General features: G+C 49.1%; 1 protein-coding gene across 2 annotated transcripts; it reads left to right on the top strand.

The window, feature by feature from the left end:
* Nucleotides 1–2,879: 2,879 nt before the first annotated feature.
* Nucleotides 2,880–16,944, top strand: LOC123106115 (phosphatidylserine decarboxylase proenzyme 1, mitochondrial). 2 transcript variants are annotated; one of them, XM_044528324.1, is made up of 24 exons: nt 2,880–3,124; nt 3,201–3,315; nt 4,781–5,046; nt 5,583–5,840; nt 6,982–7,185; nt 7,428–8,321; nt 8,426–9,037; nt 9,287–10,180; nt 10,289–10,900; nt 11,153–12,046; nt 12,178–12,741; nt 12,877–13,022; nt 13,306–13,401; nt 13,901–13,994; nt 14,093–14,146; nt 14,230–14,295; nt 14,374–14,434; nt 14,825–14,934; nt 15,032–15,282; nt 15,882–15,988; nt 16,068–16,135; nt 16,262–16,339; nt 16,416–16,538; nt 16,621–16,944. In XM_044528324.1, exons 1-24 carry the CDS (start codon nt 3,014–3,016, stop codon nt 16,780–16,782), a joined length of 6,840 nt encoding a protein of 2,279 aa, XP_044384259.1. In that variant the 5' UTR covers nt 2,880–3,013; the 3' UTR covers nt 16,783–16,944. The 2 variants fall into 2 exon arrangements, with proteins under 2 accessions (XP_044384259.1, XP_044384258.1); XM_044528323.1 differs by lacking the exons at nt 2,880–3,124; nt 3,201–3,315; nt 4,781–5,046; ... (6 more) ...; nt 11,153–12,046; nt 12,178–12,741 and having other exon boundaries at nt 12,956–13,371; nt 13,909–13,994.
* The last annotated feature ends 484 nt before the right edge of the window (nt 16,945–17,428 follow it).

The raw sequence follows: 17,428 nt of genomic DNA, 5'->3' as shown, positions 1-17,428 counted from the left end.
ACGCACAAAACCACAACGGTGTTTCGTCAAGTTTGCTGTTTTAACCTTCTTCAAGGACCGGCCGCAGTCAAATTTGATTCAACTAAAGTAGGAGAAACAAACACCCGTCAGCCACCTTTATGCAAAACTAATTGCATATCAGTCGGTGAAACCGGTCTCATGTATGTGGACATGTAAGGTTGGTCTGGGCCACTTCATCCCACAATACCGTCAAATCAAAATAAGACGTTGGTGGTAAGCAGTATGACTATCACCGCCCACAACTCTTTGTGTTCTACTCGTGTATAACATCTACGCATAGACCTGGCTCATGATGCCACTGATGGGAATTATTGCATGGAAAAACAAAAAATTCTACGCACACGCAATGATCTATCCATGGAGATGCATAGCAACGAGGGGGAGAGTATGTCTACGTACCCTCGTAGACTATAAGCGGAAGCGTTTCACAACGTGGTTGATGTAGTCAAACTTTCTTCGCGCTCCAACCGATCTAGTACCGAACGCACGACACCTCCGTGTTCTGCACACGTTCAGCTTGGTGACGTCCTCGCCTTCTTGATCCAGTAAGACAGATGATATAGTAGATGAGTTTCGTCAGCAGGACGACATGGTGACGGTAATGGTGAAGTGATCCTCGTAGGCTTCTCCTAAGCACTACAAAGATATGACCGAGGGTGTAAACGGTGGAGGGGGCACAACACACGGCTAGGCAATAGTTTGGTGTGTGCTAGGCGCCCCCTGCCCACATATATGTAGGTGGGAGGGGGAGGGAGAGGCCAGGAGGCGCCCCAAGTAGGACCGAATCCTACTTAGCCTCCTCCCAAGCCGCGTGCCCCCTGCATATTTATCGGAGGGGGAAGGAAAGAGAGGGGGGAGAGAAGGAAGTGGGAATCATATTCCCTTTCTTTCCTTTCCTCCTCCTCATTTCCTTTTCCACCTTGGGGCGGCCGATATGGGAGGGGGGGGGGCGCACCAGCTCCTTGTGGCTGATGCGTTTCCCCTCTTGGCCCATAAGGCCCATATCTTTTGCCAGGGGTGCCGGAACCCCTTCCGGTGATCCGATATGTACCCGGTACCCTCCGGAACACTTTAGGTGTCGGAATACCATCGTCCTATATATCAATCTTTACCTCTTGACCATTTCGAGACTCCTCGTCATGTCCGTGATCTCATCTGGGACTCCGAACAACATTCGGTCACCAAATCACATAACTCATATAATACTATATCGTCATGGAATGTTAAGCGTGCGGACCCTACGGGTTCAAGAACTATGTAGACATGACCGAGAAATTTCTCCGGTCAATAACCAATAACAGAACCTGGATGCCCATGTTGGCTCTTACATATTCTACGAAGATCTTTATTGGTCGAACCGTTATGACAACATACGTAATTCTCTTTGTCCATTGGTATGTTACTTGCCCAAGATTCGATCATCGGTATCTTTATACCTAGTTCCATCTCATTGCCGGCAAGTCTTTTTACTCGTTCCATAATACATCACCTCATGACTAACTCCTTAGTCGTTTGCTTGCAAGCTTATGATGTGTATTACCGAGAGGGCCAAGAGATACATTTCTAATACTCGGAATGACAAACCCTAATATCGATCTATGCCAACTCAACAAACACCTTCGGAGATACCTGTAGAGCATCTTTATGATCACCCAGTTACATTGTGATATTTGATAGAACACAAGGTATTCCTTCGGTATCCGGGAGTTGCATAATCTCGTAGTCGAAGGAATATGTATTTGACATGAAGAAAGCAATAGCAATAAACTGAACGATCATTATGCTAAGCTAACGGATGGGTCTTGTCCATCACATCATTCTCCTAATGGTGTGATCCCATTATTAAATGACAACACATGTCTATGGTTATGAAACCTTAACCAGCTTTGATCAACGAGCTAGTCTAGTAGAGGCTTACTAGGGATACGGTATTTGTTTATGTATTCACATATGTATTTAGGTTTCCGATCAATACAATTATAGCATGAAAAATAAACCTTTATCATGAATAAGGAAATATAAAATAACAACTTTATTATTGCCTCTAGAGCATATTTCCGTCAAGCCCCCTACTCAGTGAGAATGGATGTAGCTCGTCGGGGTGTGTTGCGCAAGTTTGTGACCTTCGGTTCGTGCTACTGGCGGAAGAGAGAGAGAGAGAGAGAGAGAGAGAGAGAGAGAGAGAGAGAGAGAGGGAGAGAGAGAGAGAGAGAGAGAGAGAGAGATTACAGAGGAGAATGATGAAGGTCGGCGACCCGAGCGACGACCATCGACCAGAGCGATTGATGTTGAATGATGGAGACGGAGGATAAGGAAGCGAGGAATGGCGGAGGTGAGTGAAACGGAGGACGTTCGTACGAGGTCGTTGTCGGAGGGAACGGCTCCACAAGCTGACATGGCGAGCACCCTGCACCGTGATCAGTGCAGCAACATCGGATAGGAAAATAGTCTTCGGGCTCAAAATTCTGACGTTCGGTCATTATCTTTTTCGTTTTCGTTTTCATTTTTTTAAACACAGTACAGACGCAAGCGCTTATATATACACGCATATGCTCACCCCTATGAACGCACACACACTCACAGCCTATCCTTATAAGCACCTCCAAGAGACTGAGCCGACATGTCGTCTTGAGATTTCACGAAGCCACCGTAGACGCCTCGTAGTCGACGGAAACGTCTCCTCCCGTTGAATGCGTATCGTCGGAAATCCTGAAATAAATTCAGAATAAATACGTGCACCAGGTTTTAGAACTCTGGATTTTGTGTGTCCACCTTGGGATTTTGGTCGCATTTCACTACTTTAGAGAATATTATACAGATAGAGATTTTTATATTCGTATAGGCGTGTGTCTGTGAAACCCCCCAAACCCAAAGCCAAAGCCAAAGACGCAAAGAGGAAGCGCGTCGTGTCCCCTTCCCGGTCAGGTCAGATCTGGCTGCCTCTCTTCGACTACTCTAGCAGTGTCCGCCGGGTCGCCGCCGCCGGCAAGCAATGGCGGAGGAGGGCCACCCGTCCCGCTACGTCAAGCTCACCAAGGACCAGGACGCCCCCGGCGAGGACATCCGCCCCGGCGAGCTCAACCAGCCCGTCCACGTCCCCCAGGTGCGCCTCTTCCCCCTCTCCTTCTCGTCCCGCGCTCCTGTCGTCTCACCCCGTTGCCCGATCCGATCTGCTGCAGCTCGAGGGCCGGAGGTGCGGCGAGTGCGGCCAGGTCCTCCCGGAGAGCTACGAGCCGCCCGCCGACGAGCCGTGGTCCACCGGGATCTTCGGGTGCACCGACGACCCCGAGAGCTGTACGTCTTCTCGCCACCCCCCTTTCCTTCCCCCTCCGCCCGTCCCATCCTTCACGGTTACTCTAGCGAGTCAACGACGCTGCTTTGATTCCTTGCGGCGCCGCGCCTCCCGTGCCAGATTCGTGGCCTCGCATGTTTAATTGGGTGCCAACATTTCGGTCAATAGTCTCGAGTTCTTATGATGGAATGGATCATGCTTGCCTGAGATCTCCTACAGTATGACTTCACTGAGACACCATATCCTCTATGGTATGAGTTCATTGATTTTGGCGCCCCGTGTTGGTTCCTTCCCCTGTCCTTCGATTCATGCTGTTCAAGGCGACGGCGCGCATAATTCAGACAAGCTGTTAATAGAGAAAAAAACAGGGATCGGTGGATCTAATCGCTACGTTGTTAGTCTGGATAAATTTTTAGGGCTGAATTGGGGTTATGCCTGATTTTGTGCTGCGGTTAATGGTGCTGGAATTTATTACAGTAGGTCTTATACTCCTTGGGATCACGGAACTGTATCTGTATGTACCTGCTGCTTATGTGCATGCATGCAAGGGACAGGTCGACTGTTTAGCGATATAAAAGAGTCAAGTGATGCCAATTGTCGGTATCAGATATGCCAAAAATGGTTCACAGGTTCATGTGGACTTGCTGGTTGAATGTGGTGATTTCAGAGCAATACATTTGTAGCTCAGTATATTTGGGATCAAAACATTGTCATAGCCATTGGGATACTTTTGTTGTGTTTGATATTGCCATTGGACTTTTACAGTCCTACTTCATGCTTTCCTTGTGTGGTGATAATGAATTGGAGTAAAAATACTGCTAGTTTCTGATAAACCACGGAACAAATTTTGGATTCCAGTATTCTCTTTTCTGAGTGGAATTATTTCTCACCAATACTGCAAGTCTGCAAGCAGTATATGGTTTTGCTTTTTTGTGAAGAGCTGTCCACCTACCTCTTCACCGATAGACCAAGTCACTCTGGTTTCAACTTTGTGCTATGATACGAGTTCCAGGTTAAACTCATGTCTAATGTTGAATAGTGTACTTTTGCTTAAATTCTTGCTACTTTTATGTTATGTCGCTTCGTTATTACTTGTTGTACTCTTGCTCTTGTATACATATTCACAGCCCATCTTGAACATAAGAGAAGACTGCGAAGATTTCTCATACCTTTAGTGTCCTTTTTTATCATTTACTTCATTATTAACTGAGTTTATCCTCTTGCTGTCTAATATACTTTGCCATGATAGTAGTTCTCACTTTTCAGCAGTTTCATGTGCATCTTTCTTATTGGAACATTCAAAGCTGAACATATTGAGTAGTTAAACATAAGCTTAATATTTGTTGCTCTGCACTTCATTCTTGACTGTGTCCATTGACGATGGCCATATCTAGAATATTCTGTTCTGATAAAGCCTGCTGATAAAATAATATCTAACTGTTAGATTTTGCCTTCTCATCATGCCAGGTCGCACTGGATTGTTCTGTCCTTGCGTGCTGTTTGGGCGCAACGTTGAGGCCCTCAGAGAGGATATCCCTTGGACAACGCCTTGTGTTTGCCATGCTATCTTTGTGGAAGGAGGGATTACACTTGCAATCCTGACAGCAATATTTCATGGTGTTGACCCAAGATCATCGTTTCTTATTGGAGAAGGTCTGGTGTTTAGTTGGTGGCTGTGTGGTACCTATACTGGCATTTTCCGTCAAGAACTCCAGAAGAGATATCATCTCAAGGTTAGAATATTAAATCCCTACGCTGCTACCTTTGCTGTGTCACATACTCTTGCATCAATATGCATATCGAAGTACCATTCTTAAATAGTGATTACTGGACTGTGTAGGCAATTTGTGGCATCCTGAATTTATGTGCCCATATTTGGGGGCCCTCTGCGAGTCCTTAAAAAAAATGCTTGTAGATGCTGACTAGCTTTTAAGTTACATCATTGATATGGTCCCCAAAAGCTGGCTGTGTAGTTGATCTGATTTTTCTCTGTGATCTTTGTGGTGTAGTGTCGCACGTCAACCTTGCAACAATCGTTGGATAGAACTCTGTATGCAGTTTGCTCGATGTATAGATGTTATCTGTTGCCATTCTTGTCACCAGTCACCAGCATGCTAGCTCTGGGTACCTGTCCATGTAAACTGCATTCTGTCTGATCTTCTCATGCTAGTCTTTGAGTTCTCCACTTTGATCTGTAGCTGTATGCACCTCCTGTGATTTGTCCTTAATATAATCAGTGATGTAACGACCAGTGTGTTTCTTCCACCAGAACTCCCCATGCGACCCATGCATGGCCCACTGCTGCCTGCACTGGTGCGCCAACTGCCAGGAGCACCGCGAGAGGAGAGGCCGCCTGGCCGACCACAGCGCCATGCCCATGACCGTCGTCAACCCGCCCCCCGTGCAAGAGATGAGCATGTCAGAGAACCACGCCGCCCCCGCCCCTGCCCCTGCCAACCCGGAGACCAATGGAGCATCGAATAGGGCTGAGCTGGAAGCGCGCAAGAGCGACCACGACGACGTCGAGGTCATCCCTCTATAGACCAACCAAAGAAAGAAAAATAAAGCCAATGGAATTTTGATATACCGAAGAATGTTAGGATAGCAGATCGATGGAGTGAGCGAGGCATGAGAAAGGAAAGATTGACCCTCCGTGAATTTGTTAGTGGAATTGCTGATTGATGTTCTCGTCTCCAATCTTGAACCATTACTGTAACTCAACGATGTTGTTAGTTCGCATTATCTGCTGAAGGTGGTTTTTATGTGTACTTAAAAGAGGTATTTTGAGCAACTTGGCGTCGCTAATCGGAGAAGATCGTCGGAGCTAATTATGTTATTTTCATTCATGTGACCTGTCTGCTGAATCAACTACCTAAGATTCATTCACAAGTGCATGAATTTTACATGATGTTTTCATGCGATTTTTCTGAGTTTTTTTTAATGATGTGATGTTTTCTGAGTAAATCATGTTTTTTAGAACATAATGATGTTTTTTTACTAGTAAAATCTAAGGCCCGCTACATGCTAATGGGCTGGGCAGCTAAATATGCAAGGCCCAGGCCCAGGCCCGCCAGTCCAACAGAGCAGAGCTGCACTCTGATCTAAAAAAACAGAGCAGAGCAGAGCTACACTCGACTCGACCAGGTCGGTCGTCTTCCATCCCCAAATCCGTCGCACCCAACGCCGGCCGTCCGCGCCGCCGCGTCCATCCCCAAGAAGCGAGGTCTCGCCGGATCTCCGCGCCGCCGGCAGGATGCCGCCGTCTCTCTCGGAGACGGCGGCGGGGGAGGAGGAGGAGGAGGAGGCCGACCGCCGGCGGCAGGAGGCGGAGGGGAGGATGATGGAGCTCGCGCGGGCGTGCGCCGAGCTGGGGACGCCCCCGTCCCCCCAGCGCCGTTCGAGCGCGCGCCTGCGGCCGCGGGAGCCGCCGGCGCCGGCGCCGGCCACCCAGGTACGCCATACCGCTACTCAGTCCGAACCTCTTCAGTCCAACATCCCTAGCTTGGTTGGAACCTTCGCGGATTCCTAATGGTGGACCGTCTCAACCTGGATCATGTGACAAGATACCATTTTTTCTCATCCAAAACAGATTTGGGGTTTTCATCTTCTGAACTTCCACATGTACAGGCCCTGAGCTTCCTCTTCTGACCGCTTCAATGTTTTTGCAGTACGAGTTCGTCAAGAGATCCACCAAGAGGAAGAGAGCTCGTAGCACCGCGTATGAAAACGAAGCCGATATGGAGCTCGATCGCCAGCGCCAGGAGGCGGAGGGGAGGATGATGGAGCTCGCACGCGCGTGCGGCAAGCTGGGGACGCCCCCGTCCTCGCAGCGCCGTGTGAGCATGCGCTTGCGGCGGCCGGAGGCCACCCCGGTATGCTATGCTGCTACTCTGAACCTCTTCAGTCCCTCATGGCTAGTTCAGTTGCAATCTTCGCGGATTCCTGACGGCGGACCGTCTCAACCTGGAGCATGTGTTTATGAAAGCACACTGATAAGAAGATACATTTCTCGTCAAAAATGATTGGGGCTAGAATGGTTGCATTGGTTTTTCCTCTTCTGAACTTCCACATGTTCAGGCCCTGAACTTCCCGTTCTGCTCTAATGTTTTTGCAGTACGAGTTCGTGAAGAGATCCGCCAAGAGGAAGAGAGCTCGTGGCACCACGTATGAAAATGAAACCGATGTGAAGGTTAAGCGGGGGTTCAACAAGGCCATCAGGTGCTCGCTCAAGGAGTTCTTCGAGTGCGCGGAGCTGCTCAAGGACCGCCACCTGGCGAGGGTCCGCAAAGCGGGGTTCGGCGCCATGTTGGACGGCAAGGTAAGGGGGCTCATTAGCCGGCCTCTAATCGGCTTCCTCATGGGCAAGATAGACCCAGCAACCATGACAATAAAGCTCGGGGAATCAAAGGTCATCGCTATCACCAGCGACGCCATTCACCATCTTTTCGGCCTGCCTCAAGGAGGGCACCCTGCCCCGAGACCTTCGGAAAACGGCCACGATAAGGCAGTGATGAAGCTGAAGCAAGAGCTCGGGTTTAAAAGGTCTGATAACATCATGACGAGGGATCTGCGGGGTCTGCTTAAGCGGCTGGTGGAGGACCAAGAGAAAGATGAGTTGGCCCTCAAGGTATTTTTCTTGGTTGTTTTCATGAAGGTGATCTGCCCGGGGGCCTCCGCGCGCGTCTCTAGGGAGGCGGCAATGCTGGAAGATCTGGATTTTGATAAGATGGTGGACATGGATTTCTGCCAGCTGCTTGTCGATGAGCTGCAGAAAGCTGTGGTGAGGTATCAAAGCGGCAAGGCTTTGTCGCAGGGTATCACGGGCTGCGCCATTGCGCCCCTCTTGATCTACCTTGATTGCTGCAACTTGAGGAAAGTTTCTGAGTTGGATACGCGGACCCCTCGAACCCATTTCATGACCGTTGATAACCTTAAGAAGATAGCCAGCGCTGACTTGATTCAGAAGGGGGTTCCTGATCCCCAGACCTGGCTTTACGGCAAATTACCGGTGAGTTTACTTGATATGCTTTTGGACTTCTATCATTAGCAGTCTTGTACTTCCCTTTTTGTTTTGTTTGGTTCTAAGTAACATTATGCTTTTTTTTTTTGCAGTGGAAGGCTCACAAGGACATAGTGTATTATGAATTAATTGTCGAACCAATTTGTTTGGTGCCACCAATTGCAAGAGGTGCTCAGCTCCGGCGTTCATCGTTGAAGAAGACCATTGGCCCCCAAGGGGCAGTGGCTGATGACGCTCCTGCTCCAGCCATGGCGAGCAGCAGTAATGGCATCGCTCCTGAGTCCGAGAAGAGCAATGATAATGTTGGAGCTACAGCCCTGAATCAGATCGACGTGCTGCTGGCAAGGGCATGCGATCTATCGCGCCAAGTGCCTACTTCAAGTGCCCGACTCAGCCACAGCGAGGGCATTCTTCCACCCGGGCACGGTTTTGATGCTGAAACCACGAAGGAGGGCCTCTCGAAGGAAGCCGCACTTCTCTACCCAGGCACCGAGGCCTTTCCGGATCCCCGCGCCGCCGAGAGCATGCCGTCTCTGGGCTCAGAGACGGCAGGGGAGGAGGGGGAGGTCGACCTTCGGCGACCGGAGGCGGAGGAGACGATGATGGAGCTCTCGCGCGCATGCGGCGAGCTGGGGACGCCCCCGTACCCCCAGCGCCGTTCGAGTGCGCGCCTGCGGCCGCAGCAGGCGCCGACGGCCACACAGGTATGCTACTACTCGAACGGTCATACCTCTCTACTCCCACATTGCTAGTTTAGTTGCAAATCTTCGCAGATTCCTGACGGTGGACCGTCTCTACCTGTAGCGTGTTTTCATGTTCAAAGCACATCACTAAGATACATTTCTCATAAAAACGTGATTTTCCTCTACTGTGTTGCATTGGTTTTCCTCTTGTGTACTTCCACATGTACAGGTCCTGAACTTCCTCTTCTGACCACTCTAATGTTTTTGCAGTACGAGTTCGTGAAGAGATCCACCAAGAGGAAGCGAGCTCGTGGCACCGTGTATGAAAACGAAGCCAATATGAAGCTTAAGAGGGGATTCAACAAGACCATCAGGTGCTCGCTCAAGGAGTTCTTCGAGTGCGCGGAGCTGCTCAAGGACCGGCACCTGGCGAGGGTCCGCAAGGCAGGCTTCGGCGCCATGCTGGACGGCAAGGTCAGGGGGCTAATCAGCCGGCCTCTCATCGGCTTCCTCATGGGCAAGATAGACCCAGCAAGCATGACAATGAAGCTCGGGGAATCAAAGGTCGTTGCTATCACTAGTGATGCCATTCACCACCTTTTCGGCCTGCCTCAAGGAGGGCACACGGCCCCGAGGCCCGCAGAAAGCGGCTACGACAAGGCAGTGATGAAGCTGAAGCAAGAGCTCGGGTTTAAAAGGTCTGATATCATCATGACGAGGGATCTGCGGGGTCTGCTTAAGCGGCTGGTGGAGGACAAGGAGAAAGATGAGTTGGCGCTCAAGGTTTTTTTCTTGGTTGTTTTCATGAAGGTGATCTGCCCGGGGGCCTCCGCACGTGTCTCTAGGGAGGCGGCAATGCTGGAATATCTCGATTTTGATAAGATGGCGGACATGGATTTCTGCCAGCTGCTTGTCGATGAGCTGCAGAGAGCGGTGGTGAGGTATCAAAGCGGCAAGGCTTTGTGGCAGGCTATCACAGGCTGCGCCATCGCGCCTCTCTTGATCTACCTTGATTGCTGCAACTTGAGGAAAGTTTCTGAGTTTGATACACGGACCCCTCGAACCCATTTCATGACCGATGATAACCTTAAGAAGATATCCATCGCTGACTTGATTGAAAAGGGGGGTCCTGACCCCCAGACCTGGCTTTACGGCAAATTACCGGTGAGTTTACTTGATATGCTTTTGGACTTCTCTCATTAGCAGTCTCGTACTTCCCTTTTTGTTTTGTTTGGTCCTAAGTAACATTATCATTTATTTATTTATTTGCAGTGGAAGGCTCACAAGGACATAGTGTACTATAAATTAATTGTCAAACCAATTTGTTCGGTGCCGCCAATTGCAAGAGGTGCCCAGCTCCGACGTTCATCGTCGAAGAAGACCATTGACCCCCAAGGGGCAGTGGCTGATGACGCTCCAGCTCCAGCCGTCGAGGGCAGCAGTAATAGCGTCACTCCTGAGTCCGAGAAGAGCAATGATAATGTTTCAGCTACAGCGCTGAATCAGATCAACGTGCTGCTGGCAAGGGCATGCGATGTATCGCGCCAAGTGCCTACTTCAAGTGCCCGACTCGGCCACACCGAGGGAATTCTTCCACCCGGGCACGGTTTTGATGCTGAAGCCGCGAATGAGGGCCTCTCGAAGGAAGCCGCACTTCTCTACCCAGGCACCGAGGCCTTTCCGGATCCCCGCGCCTCCGAGAGGGTGCCGTCCCTCGGCTCGGAGACGGCGGCGGAGGAGGAGGAAGTTGACCTCCAGCGACCAGAGGCGGAGGAGAGGATGGTGGAGCTCGCACGCGCATGCGGCAAGCTGGGAACGCCTCCGTACCCCCAGCGCCGTTCGAGTGCACGCCTACGGCCGCCGGAGGCGCCGGCGGCCACACAGGTATGCTACTACTCGAACGGTCAAACCTTTCTACTCCCACATTGCTAGTTTAGTTGCAAATCTTCGCGGATTATTGACGGTGGACCGTATCCACCTGGAGCATGTTTTCATGTTCAAAGCACATCGATAAGATACATTTCTCGTAAAAACATGATTGGGGCTGGCTACAGTGTTGCATTGGTTTTCCTCTTGTGTACTTCCACATGTTCAGGTCCTGAACTTCCTCTTCTGACCGCTCTAATGTTTTTGCAGTACGAGTTTGTGAAGAGATCCACCAAGAGGAAGCGAGCTCGTGGCACCGCGTATGAATACGAAGCCAATATGAAGCTTAAGCGGGGATTCAACAAGACCATCAGGTGCTCGCTCAAGGAGTTATTCGAGTGCGCGGAGCTGCTCAAGGACCGGCACCTGTCGAGGGTCCGCAAGGCGGGGTTCGGCGCCATGTTGGACGGCAAGGTCAGGGGGCTCATCAGCCGGCCTCTCATCGGCTTCCTCATGGGCAGGATAGACCCAGCAACCATGACAATGAAGCTCGGGGAATCAAAGGTCATCGCTATCACCAGCGACGCCATTCACCACCTTTTCGGCCTGCCTCAAGGAGGGCACACGGCCCCAAGGCCCGCGGAAAGCGGCTACGACAAGGCAGTGATGAAGCTGAAGCAAGAGCTCGGGTTTAAAAGGTCTGATATCATCATGACGAGGGATCTCCGGGGTCTGCTTAAGCGGCTGGTGGAGGACGAGGAGAAAGATGAGTTGGCGCTCAAGGTTTTTTTCCTGGTTGTTTTCATGAAGGTGATCTGCCCGGGGGCCTCCACGCGCGTCTCTAGGGAGGCGGCAATGCTGGAAGATCTGGATTTTGATAAGATGGCGGACATGGATTTCTGCCAGCTGCTTGTCGATGAGCTGCAGAGAGCGGTGGTGAGGTATCAAAGCGGCAAGGCTCTGTGGCAGGCTATCACGGGCTGCGCCATCGCGCCCCTCTTGATCTACCTTGATTGCTGCAACTTGAGGAAAGTTTCTGAGTTGGATACGCGGACCCCGCGAACCCATTTCATGACCGATGATAACCTTAAGAAGATAGCCAGCGCTGACTTGATTCAAAAGGGGGGTCCTGACCCCCAGACCTGGCTTTACGGCAAATTACCCGTGAGTTTACCTACTTGATATGCTTTTGGACTTCTTCTCGTATTAGCAGTCTGTACTTCCCTTGTTCATCATCATCCTTTTGTTTTGTTTGCTTCTAAGTAACCTTATGTTGTTGTTGTTTGTTTTTTCAGTGGAAGGCTCATAAGGACATAGTGTACTATGAATTAATTGTCGAACCAATCTGTTCTGTCCCACCAATTGCAAGAAGCTCCCGGCTCCGGCGTTCAACGCCAAAGAAGACCATGGACCCCCAAGGGGCAGTGACCGATGGTGATCCAGCCCCAGCCATGGCGGGCAGCAGCAACGGCGTCGCCCCCGAGTCTAAGAGGAGCAACGATAATGTTGCAACTGCAGCCTTGAGTCAGATCGACGTGCTGCTGGCAAGGGCATGCGACTTATCGCGCCAAGTGCCCACCACAAGCGCCCGGCTCAGCCACACCGAGGGTATCCTTCCACCAGGGCATGGTTTTGACGCTGAAGACGCGAAGGAGGGCCTCGCGAAGGAAGCCGCGCTTCTCGACCATCTGCAGAAGGCCACGTTCCACCTCCGCTCTTCGTTCGCCCTTTTTAAGAGTGTGCAGGACGACCGGTGCAGGCCTTACGAAGACAAGGCGAAATCAGCCTCCAGGCAGGTGGCAGAGGAAGAGGCTGCTGCTCAAGGAAGTGAAAGAGAAACAGAGGCGCCTTCCGATGAGGTCAGTTTGGTGGTGTATTATATATGAACGTTATCACTGCTCTTTCTTTCCTTGTATACGAAATGTGTCTAGTTCCTGATGCCTGGGTTTATGAATTTTGCTTGTTGCATTGGTTGTTTCTTCCTTTGTGCGCAGCAGTTTGAGGAGAATGCTGATCACTTCATGTCCTGCGACGAGGAGGACGCGGAGGAGGAGGAGGAGGAGGAGGAGGCCGCGTCCGCGGTGTCTAGTCCTCCGCAGGACGTGACGGATGATGACGATGAGGATCCCGACTATGCGGGGTAGGCCCCCGCGACGAGGCTTCTTCTGGTGGAGCATAGGAAGGGGAGAAAGCCGAGAATGCGCCCGCGGATCTTGCTCCGACCGACTGACGGAACCAGTGCAGATAACTGTAGGATCGAGTTGGTAAATCCGCTGTGTGTTGTGCGGCTGCCATGTACTGCTAGGCGTTAGTGTCACTGAATCGTGTGGTGGTCGCCGTTAACAGTCCGCCGAGCCGAGCCGAGCAGTGTGCACAAAAGGCTTGCTGGCTGGCTGGCTGGCTGGCATCCTTCCTGTGCAAAGTTGCCGCTATGAGCATTTTCTGCGGGTGCTGTTTGTTGGCAAGCATCTTGGGCTGTCCATGGCCAGGTATACCTTGACCAATCCCCCGACGGGCGCTACCGCACACAGCATTGCCACCCTCAACCTCTTTTCCCACCGCCGTTGCTGGCCACCACCCCGGTCATCCCTCTAAGCCCCGACCTACCAGAGAAAACCTCTCATGATTCGATGCAAGATGGACGCTGCTGCTACTGCTAGGTGTTCGGGCGGGCGGGCCCTGTAGTGAGCGACCATCGCAGAGTCTACTCCACTGGACCGGGCCGGACGACTCCCGCGGACTCCGCACTGCCGCTGCCGACCGCGATTCCTGCTCCATCAGTCCTGCCCATTTTAGCCTCTCCCTTTTCCTCTTTGGGCTTCGATTTGAGCAGCGAGTTCCGCGCCACTGATTTTGCTAGCGCGTTACTGCGTCATACTACAACTGAACCACACATGTTGCTTAATTAGTCACTCTACTACATCTCTGAAGCCTGTCAATTTTTTCGTCTGTTTTGTGTTTCCCGTCCATCATCTCAGGGTGTGTCACTGCTGACATTGTTTGTGCTTGCCCCTGTCGGTTTTCAGGCAAGTTCCTTCTGCCCGGCGCCTCGGCAGCAGTCCTTCTCATGCTTGGCGTTCTACACGCCAAGCGAATGTACGATGGCAAACAGGTAGGTAATCTGTGCAAGCTTTAACAATGTGTATGCAAAGCCTCAACATGGACATCTTGTTCAATGTGCGTGACACTTTCTTTCATGAGTTACTATAGCTTGTCGAAAGGAAGGAGCAAGGAATCGAGCCGGAATTCTCGCCAGACCTTAAGGTACTCTAGTTACTGCTGGAACCATTTGCTTTTGTCTGGAATTCATCACCGTGGCTGTGCAATGACGCCGTTTTCAATTACAGGCTTCGTTTCTGAGGCTTCTACCACTGCGTTCGATGTCGCGTGTCTGGGGATACTTGATGGAAGTGGTGTGTATTCTCTGTATTTACAGAAACTGTATGTATTCTTCCGCTGCTCGATTCATGAATTGATTTAATTTCTTGCAGGAGGTTCCGGTGTTCATGCGTCCTGCTATCTACAAAGCATGGGCCAGAGCATTCCACTCCAGTATGTATTCTTGTGTCGTGATAAAATTCTTAATCTACAGTCTGTTAGGAAAATTTAGTTCTCCAGTCTCTGGTTGACTTGCCTTCCAAATCATATAATTCTTGCAATATGTCATCTAATATTAGTCTGTTCTCACCCGCAAAAATAAAATAATATATTAGTCTGTTCAAGTTTATAATGTACAAGAAGTCTGAGCCCTGATGATATGTAGCAATACCAACAAAACAAGTTCTTCAGAAAATTTCAAGCAACTACTAGTGCTTAGTGGCATATATCTGCTTTTCTTCTCTCGTCTGTACTGTGTTTGAACTCTTGATATTTATTATGCCTATATTTGGGAAACTTCATTTTTCATCTTTCAAACGAGATATTGACTGTTCCATACTGTAGATTTGCAAGAACCTGCTCTGCCCCTGGAAGAATATCCTTCTTTGCAGGCATTCTTCATCCGCAGTCTCAAAGAAGGGTCAAGGCCTATCGATCCAGATCCAAATTGCCTGGTAACTGGTAACTATATATTATTCCGCTATATGTCTAATGTGGTGATGGTTATAGAGTCAAGACTTATCTGATCTGTGTGTGGAATTCTATAATTAGGTGAGTCCTGTCGATGGGAAAGTTTTGCGGCTTGGACAGCTCAGGGGTCCAGGAACCATGATTGAGCAAGTCAAAGGCTTTTCTTATCCTGTTTCTTCTCTTGTTGGTGCTAGTTCATCGCTTCATGATGCCACAGAAAAAGATATTTCTGGAGAGCAAACAGAACAAAATGTGCCTGAGAGCTCGAATGCAAAATCATGGTGGCGAGTATCTGTGGCTTCACCTAAACTTCGGGATCGAACACTGCTGAGGTATTCATAATTAGATTTAGAAGTGACATATCTGAGATAATTGTATAAGCTGGTTTAGGAAAGACAAGCATCATAGAAACCCTTCGGTTTGTAGGGATGTTTTGGCCTTCTGAGTGTTGCGACTACCATGCCTGTAGAAGCCCTTTCACAAGTGCACTTTATATTTGAGATGTATATGCTGTCCTGTTAATTGATGCTTCCAAGTACATATATGCAGTCATGTTTGATTTACTGTCATGTACTTATGTTCCAGTATACCCTTTTCACTTGAAATTTGCTTTAGTACATGCATGGGCTCTGTTCTTGTGGGATTGCCCATGACATCTGTGTTTTTTAACAGAAATCTGGCTGCATGTAATGCAATATACTGCTCTAAGCTGCAAGCCTAGTAGTAGCATTATTCTTCTCCAGATTCTCACTAACAAAAACTTTTTCTGTCATTGTTCAGATTTTTTTTACAAAACTTATTTTTCTTTTGTGTACTCTTTGTCTCTTCAAGTTGATGTATTACTTGTACTGTTAAATGCTTCTCAGCACATGTTACTGAAGGCGCTCATTTCAACTAATAGTGGATATTAACTTAAACTCCTGCTTGTCAGCCCAAAGAGAGGAATCTTTTATTGTGTCCTGTACTTGCACCCTGGTGATTATCATCGAGTTCACTCTCCTGTTGATTGGAATATTTTCAAACGTCGACATTTCTCAGGTTTGCGTTTATTCTGTTCTGCAGTATACCTGTGAAACTTTGAGGGAACTTGAGTATTACAAACATGTTGTGTTTTTAGGTAATCTTTTCCCAACAAATGAACGTGCTGTGCGGACCATCAGAAATCTATATATCGAGAATGAAAGGGTAATTTCACTATCTTACCTATTCTAGCATTCTGTGATAAACATTGATGAACTATAGCTGAGCTATTTATCATCAATCTTTCATTGGCACTGCCGTTCTTACTGAATCTGTCACTGTTAACGACAGGTAGTACTTGAGGGTCAATGGAAAGAAGGGTTTGTTGCAATTGCAGCTGTTGGTGCTACTAATGTTGGCTCCATCAAAGTATCTCTTCTGCACCATACCGAATTATGCGCCAGATAGATTTCTACATATGTTACTGATGTTCTACTCTTTTCAGCTGCTCATTGAACCGGAGCTGAGGACAAACAGTCCAGGGTCCATGACACTTCACTCCCAACCTTACGATGAGCGTGTTTATGAACCCGAAGGCACCGGCATGATGGTTAAAAAGGGGCAAGAGGTAAACTCAGCCCCAGTTTTCATTTCACTGATAGCAGGATTTCCAGGTAGCAGAGTTCTGATGCCCGTCCCGCCATTTCCAGGTAGCAGGATTCCACATGGGGTCGACCGTGGTCGTCGTATTTGAAGCGCCCCTGTCCAAGGCGAGGGAGGACAGGACGGTCTCTTCGGATTTCGGCTTCTGCGTCAAGGCTGGCGATAGGATTAGGGTAGGAGAAGCCATTGGTCGATGGAGCCAATCCTAGCGCTGGTTTGGTTCCCCACCGTAGGAGTAGGCCCATTTTCCAGTTTGGAGTTTCATGAGAGCTGGAGAAAGATGTCATGATCTGAATTTTGAGAAACATTTTTACCGGTGACAGAATTTCTGTGAAACATGGAAGATTTGAATGCAAAGTTTGTCTGAAACATCCAGGAATCATATTTTCTACTCAGTATATACCCACAAAAAAAAGGGTCTGCACCATAAGAGAACTTACAGTACCAAATTACTACTCTACATATTTGTGTCATGGGATCATACACTGTCATGAGTGGGCCTTATTAATTAATCTGACGCATAGTATTACCTCTGCACCTGGTAGGGAGGGAGGGAGTATTTTGTATTAGGGTGTGTCTATGGCACATCTAGATCTAAATGTGACATAATGACTTCAGCACATATCATCAAAAAACAAGCCCACCCAGACTTGTTGATTGTTTGTTCATTTGATTTTCGTTTTCTGTTACGACCATGCGTTCTATGTTGGCCTGCATCTCCAGCCCAGTTTTTGTCTTGTCTGGGCGCTGCACATTACACACACAACATAAGCCAATGCATCTCTACGAAACAGGGATTGTTTTCTTGTTTGGTAAAGCAGAATTAAAACAAATCAGGAAAAGAAAATTAAACAG

This window comes from Triticum aestivum, chromosome 5A (assembly GCF_018294505.1).
Source record: "Triticum aestivum cultivar Chinese Spring chromosome 5A, IWGSC CS RefSeq v2.1, whole genome shotgun sequence".
In the NCBI taxonomy this organism is placed as follows: domain Eukaryota; kingdom Viridiplantae; phylum Streptophyta; class Magnoliopsida; order Poales; family Poaceae; genus Triticum; species Triticum aestivum.
Note: the sequence above shows the minus strand (reverse complement) of the source record. Positions and strands in the feature narration are given on the sequence as shown.

Coding starts and splice junctions, on each gene's coding strand:
- LOC123106115 (XM_044528324.1), top strand. CDS start 3,014: ATGGCGGAGGAGGGCCACCCGTCCCGCTACGTCAAGCTCACCAAGGAC. Junction 10,181..10,288: donor GGCTTTACGGCAAATTACCG/GTGAGTTTACTT, acceptor ATTTATTTGCAG/TGGAAGGCTCACAAGGACAT. Junction 16,136..16,261: donor TATATATCGAGAATGAAAGG/GTAATTTCACTA, acceptor TGTTAACGACAG/GTAGTACTTGAGGGTCAATG.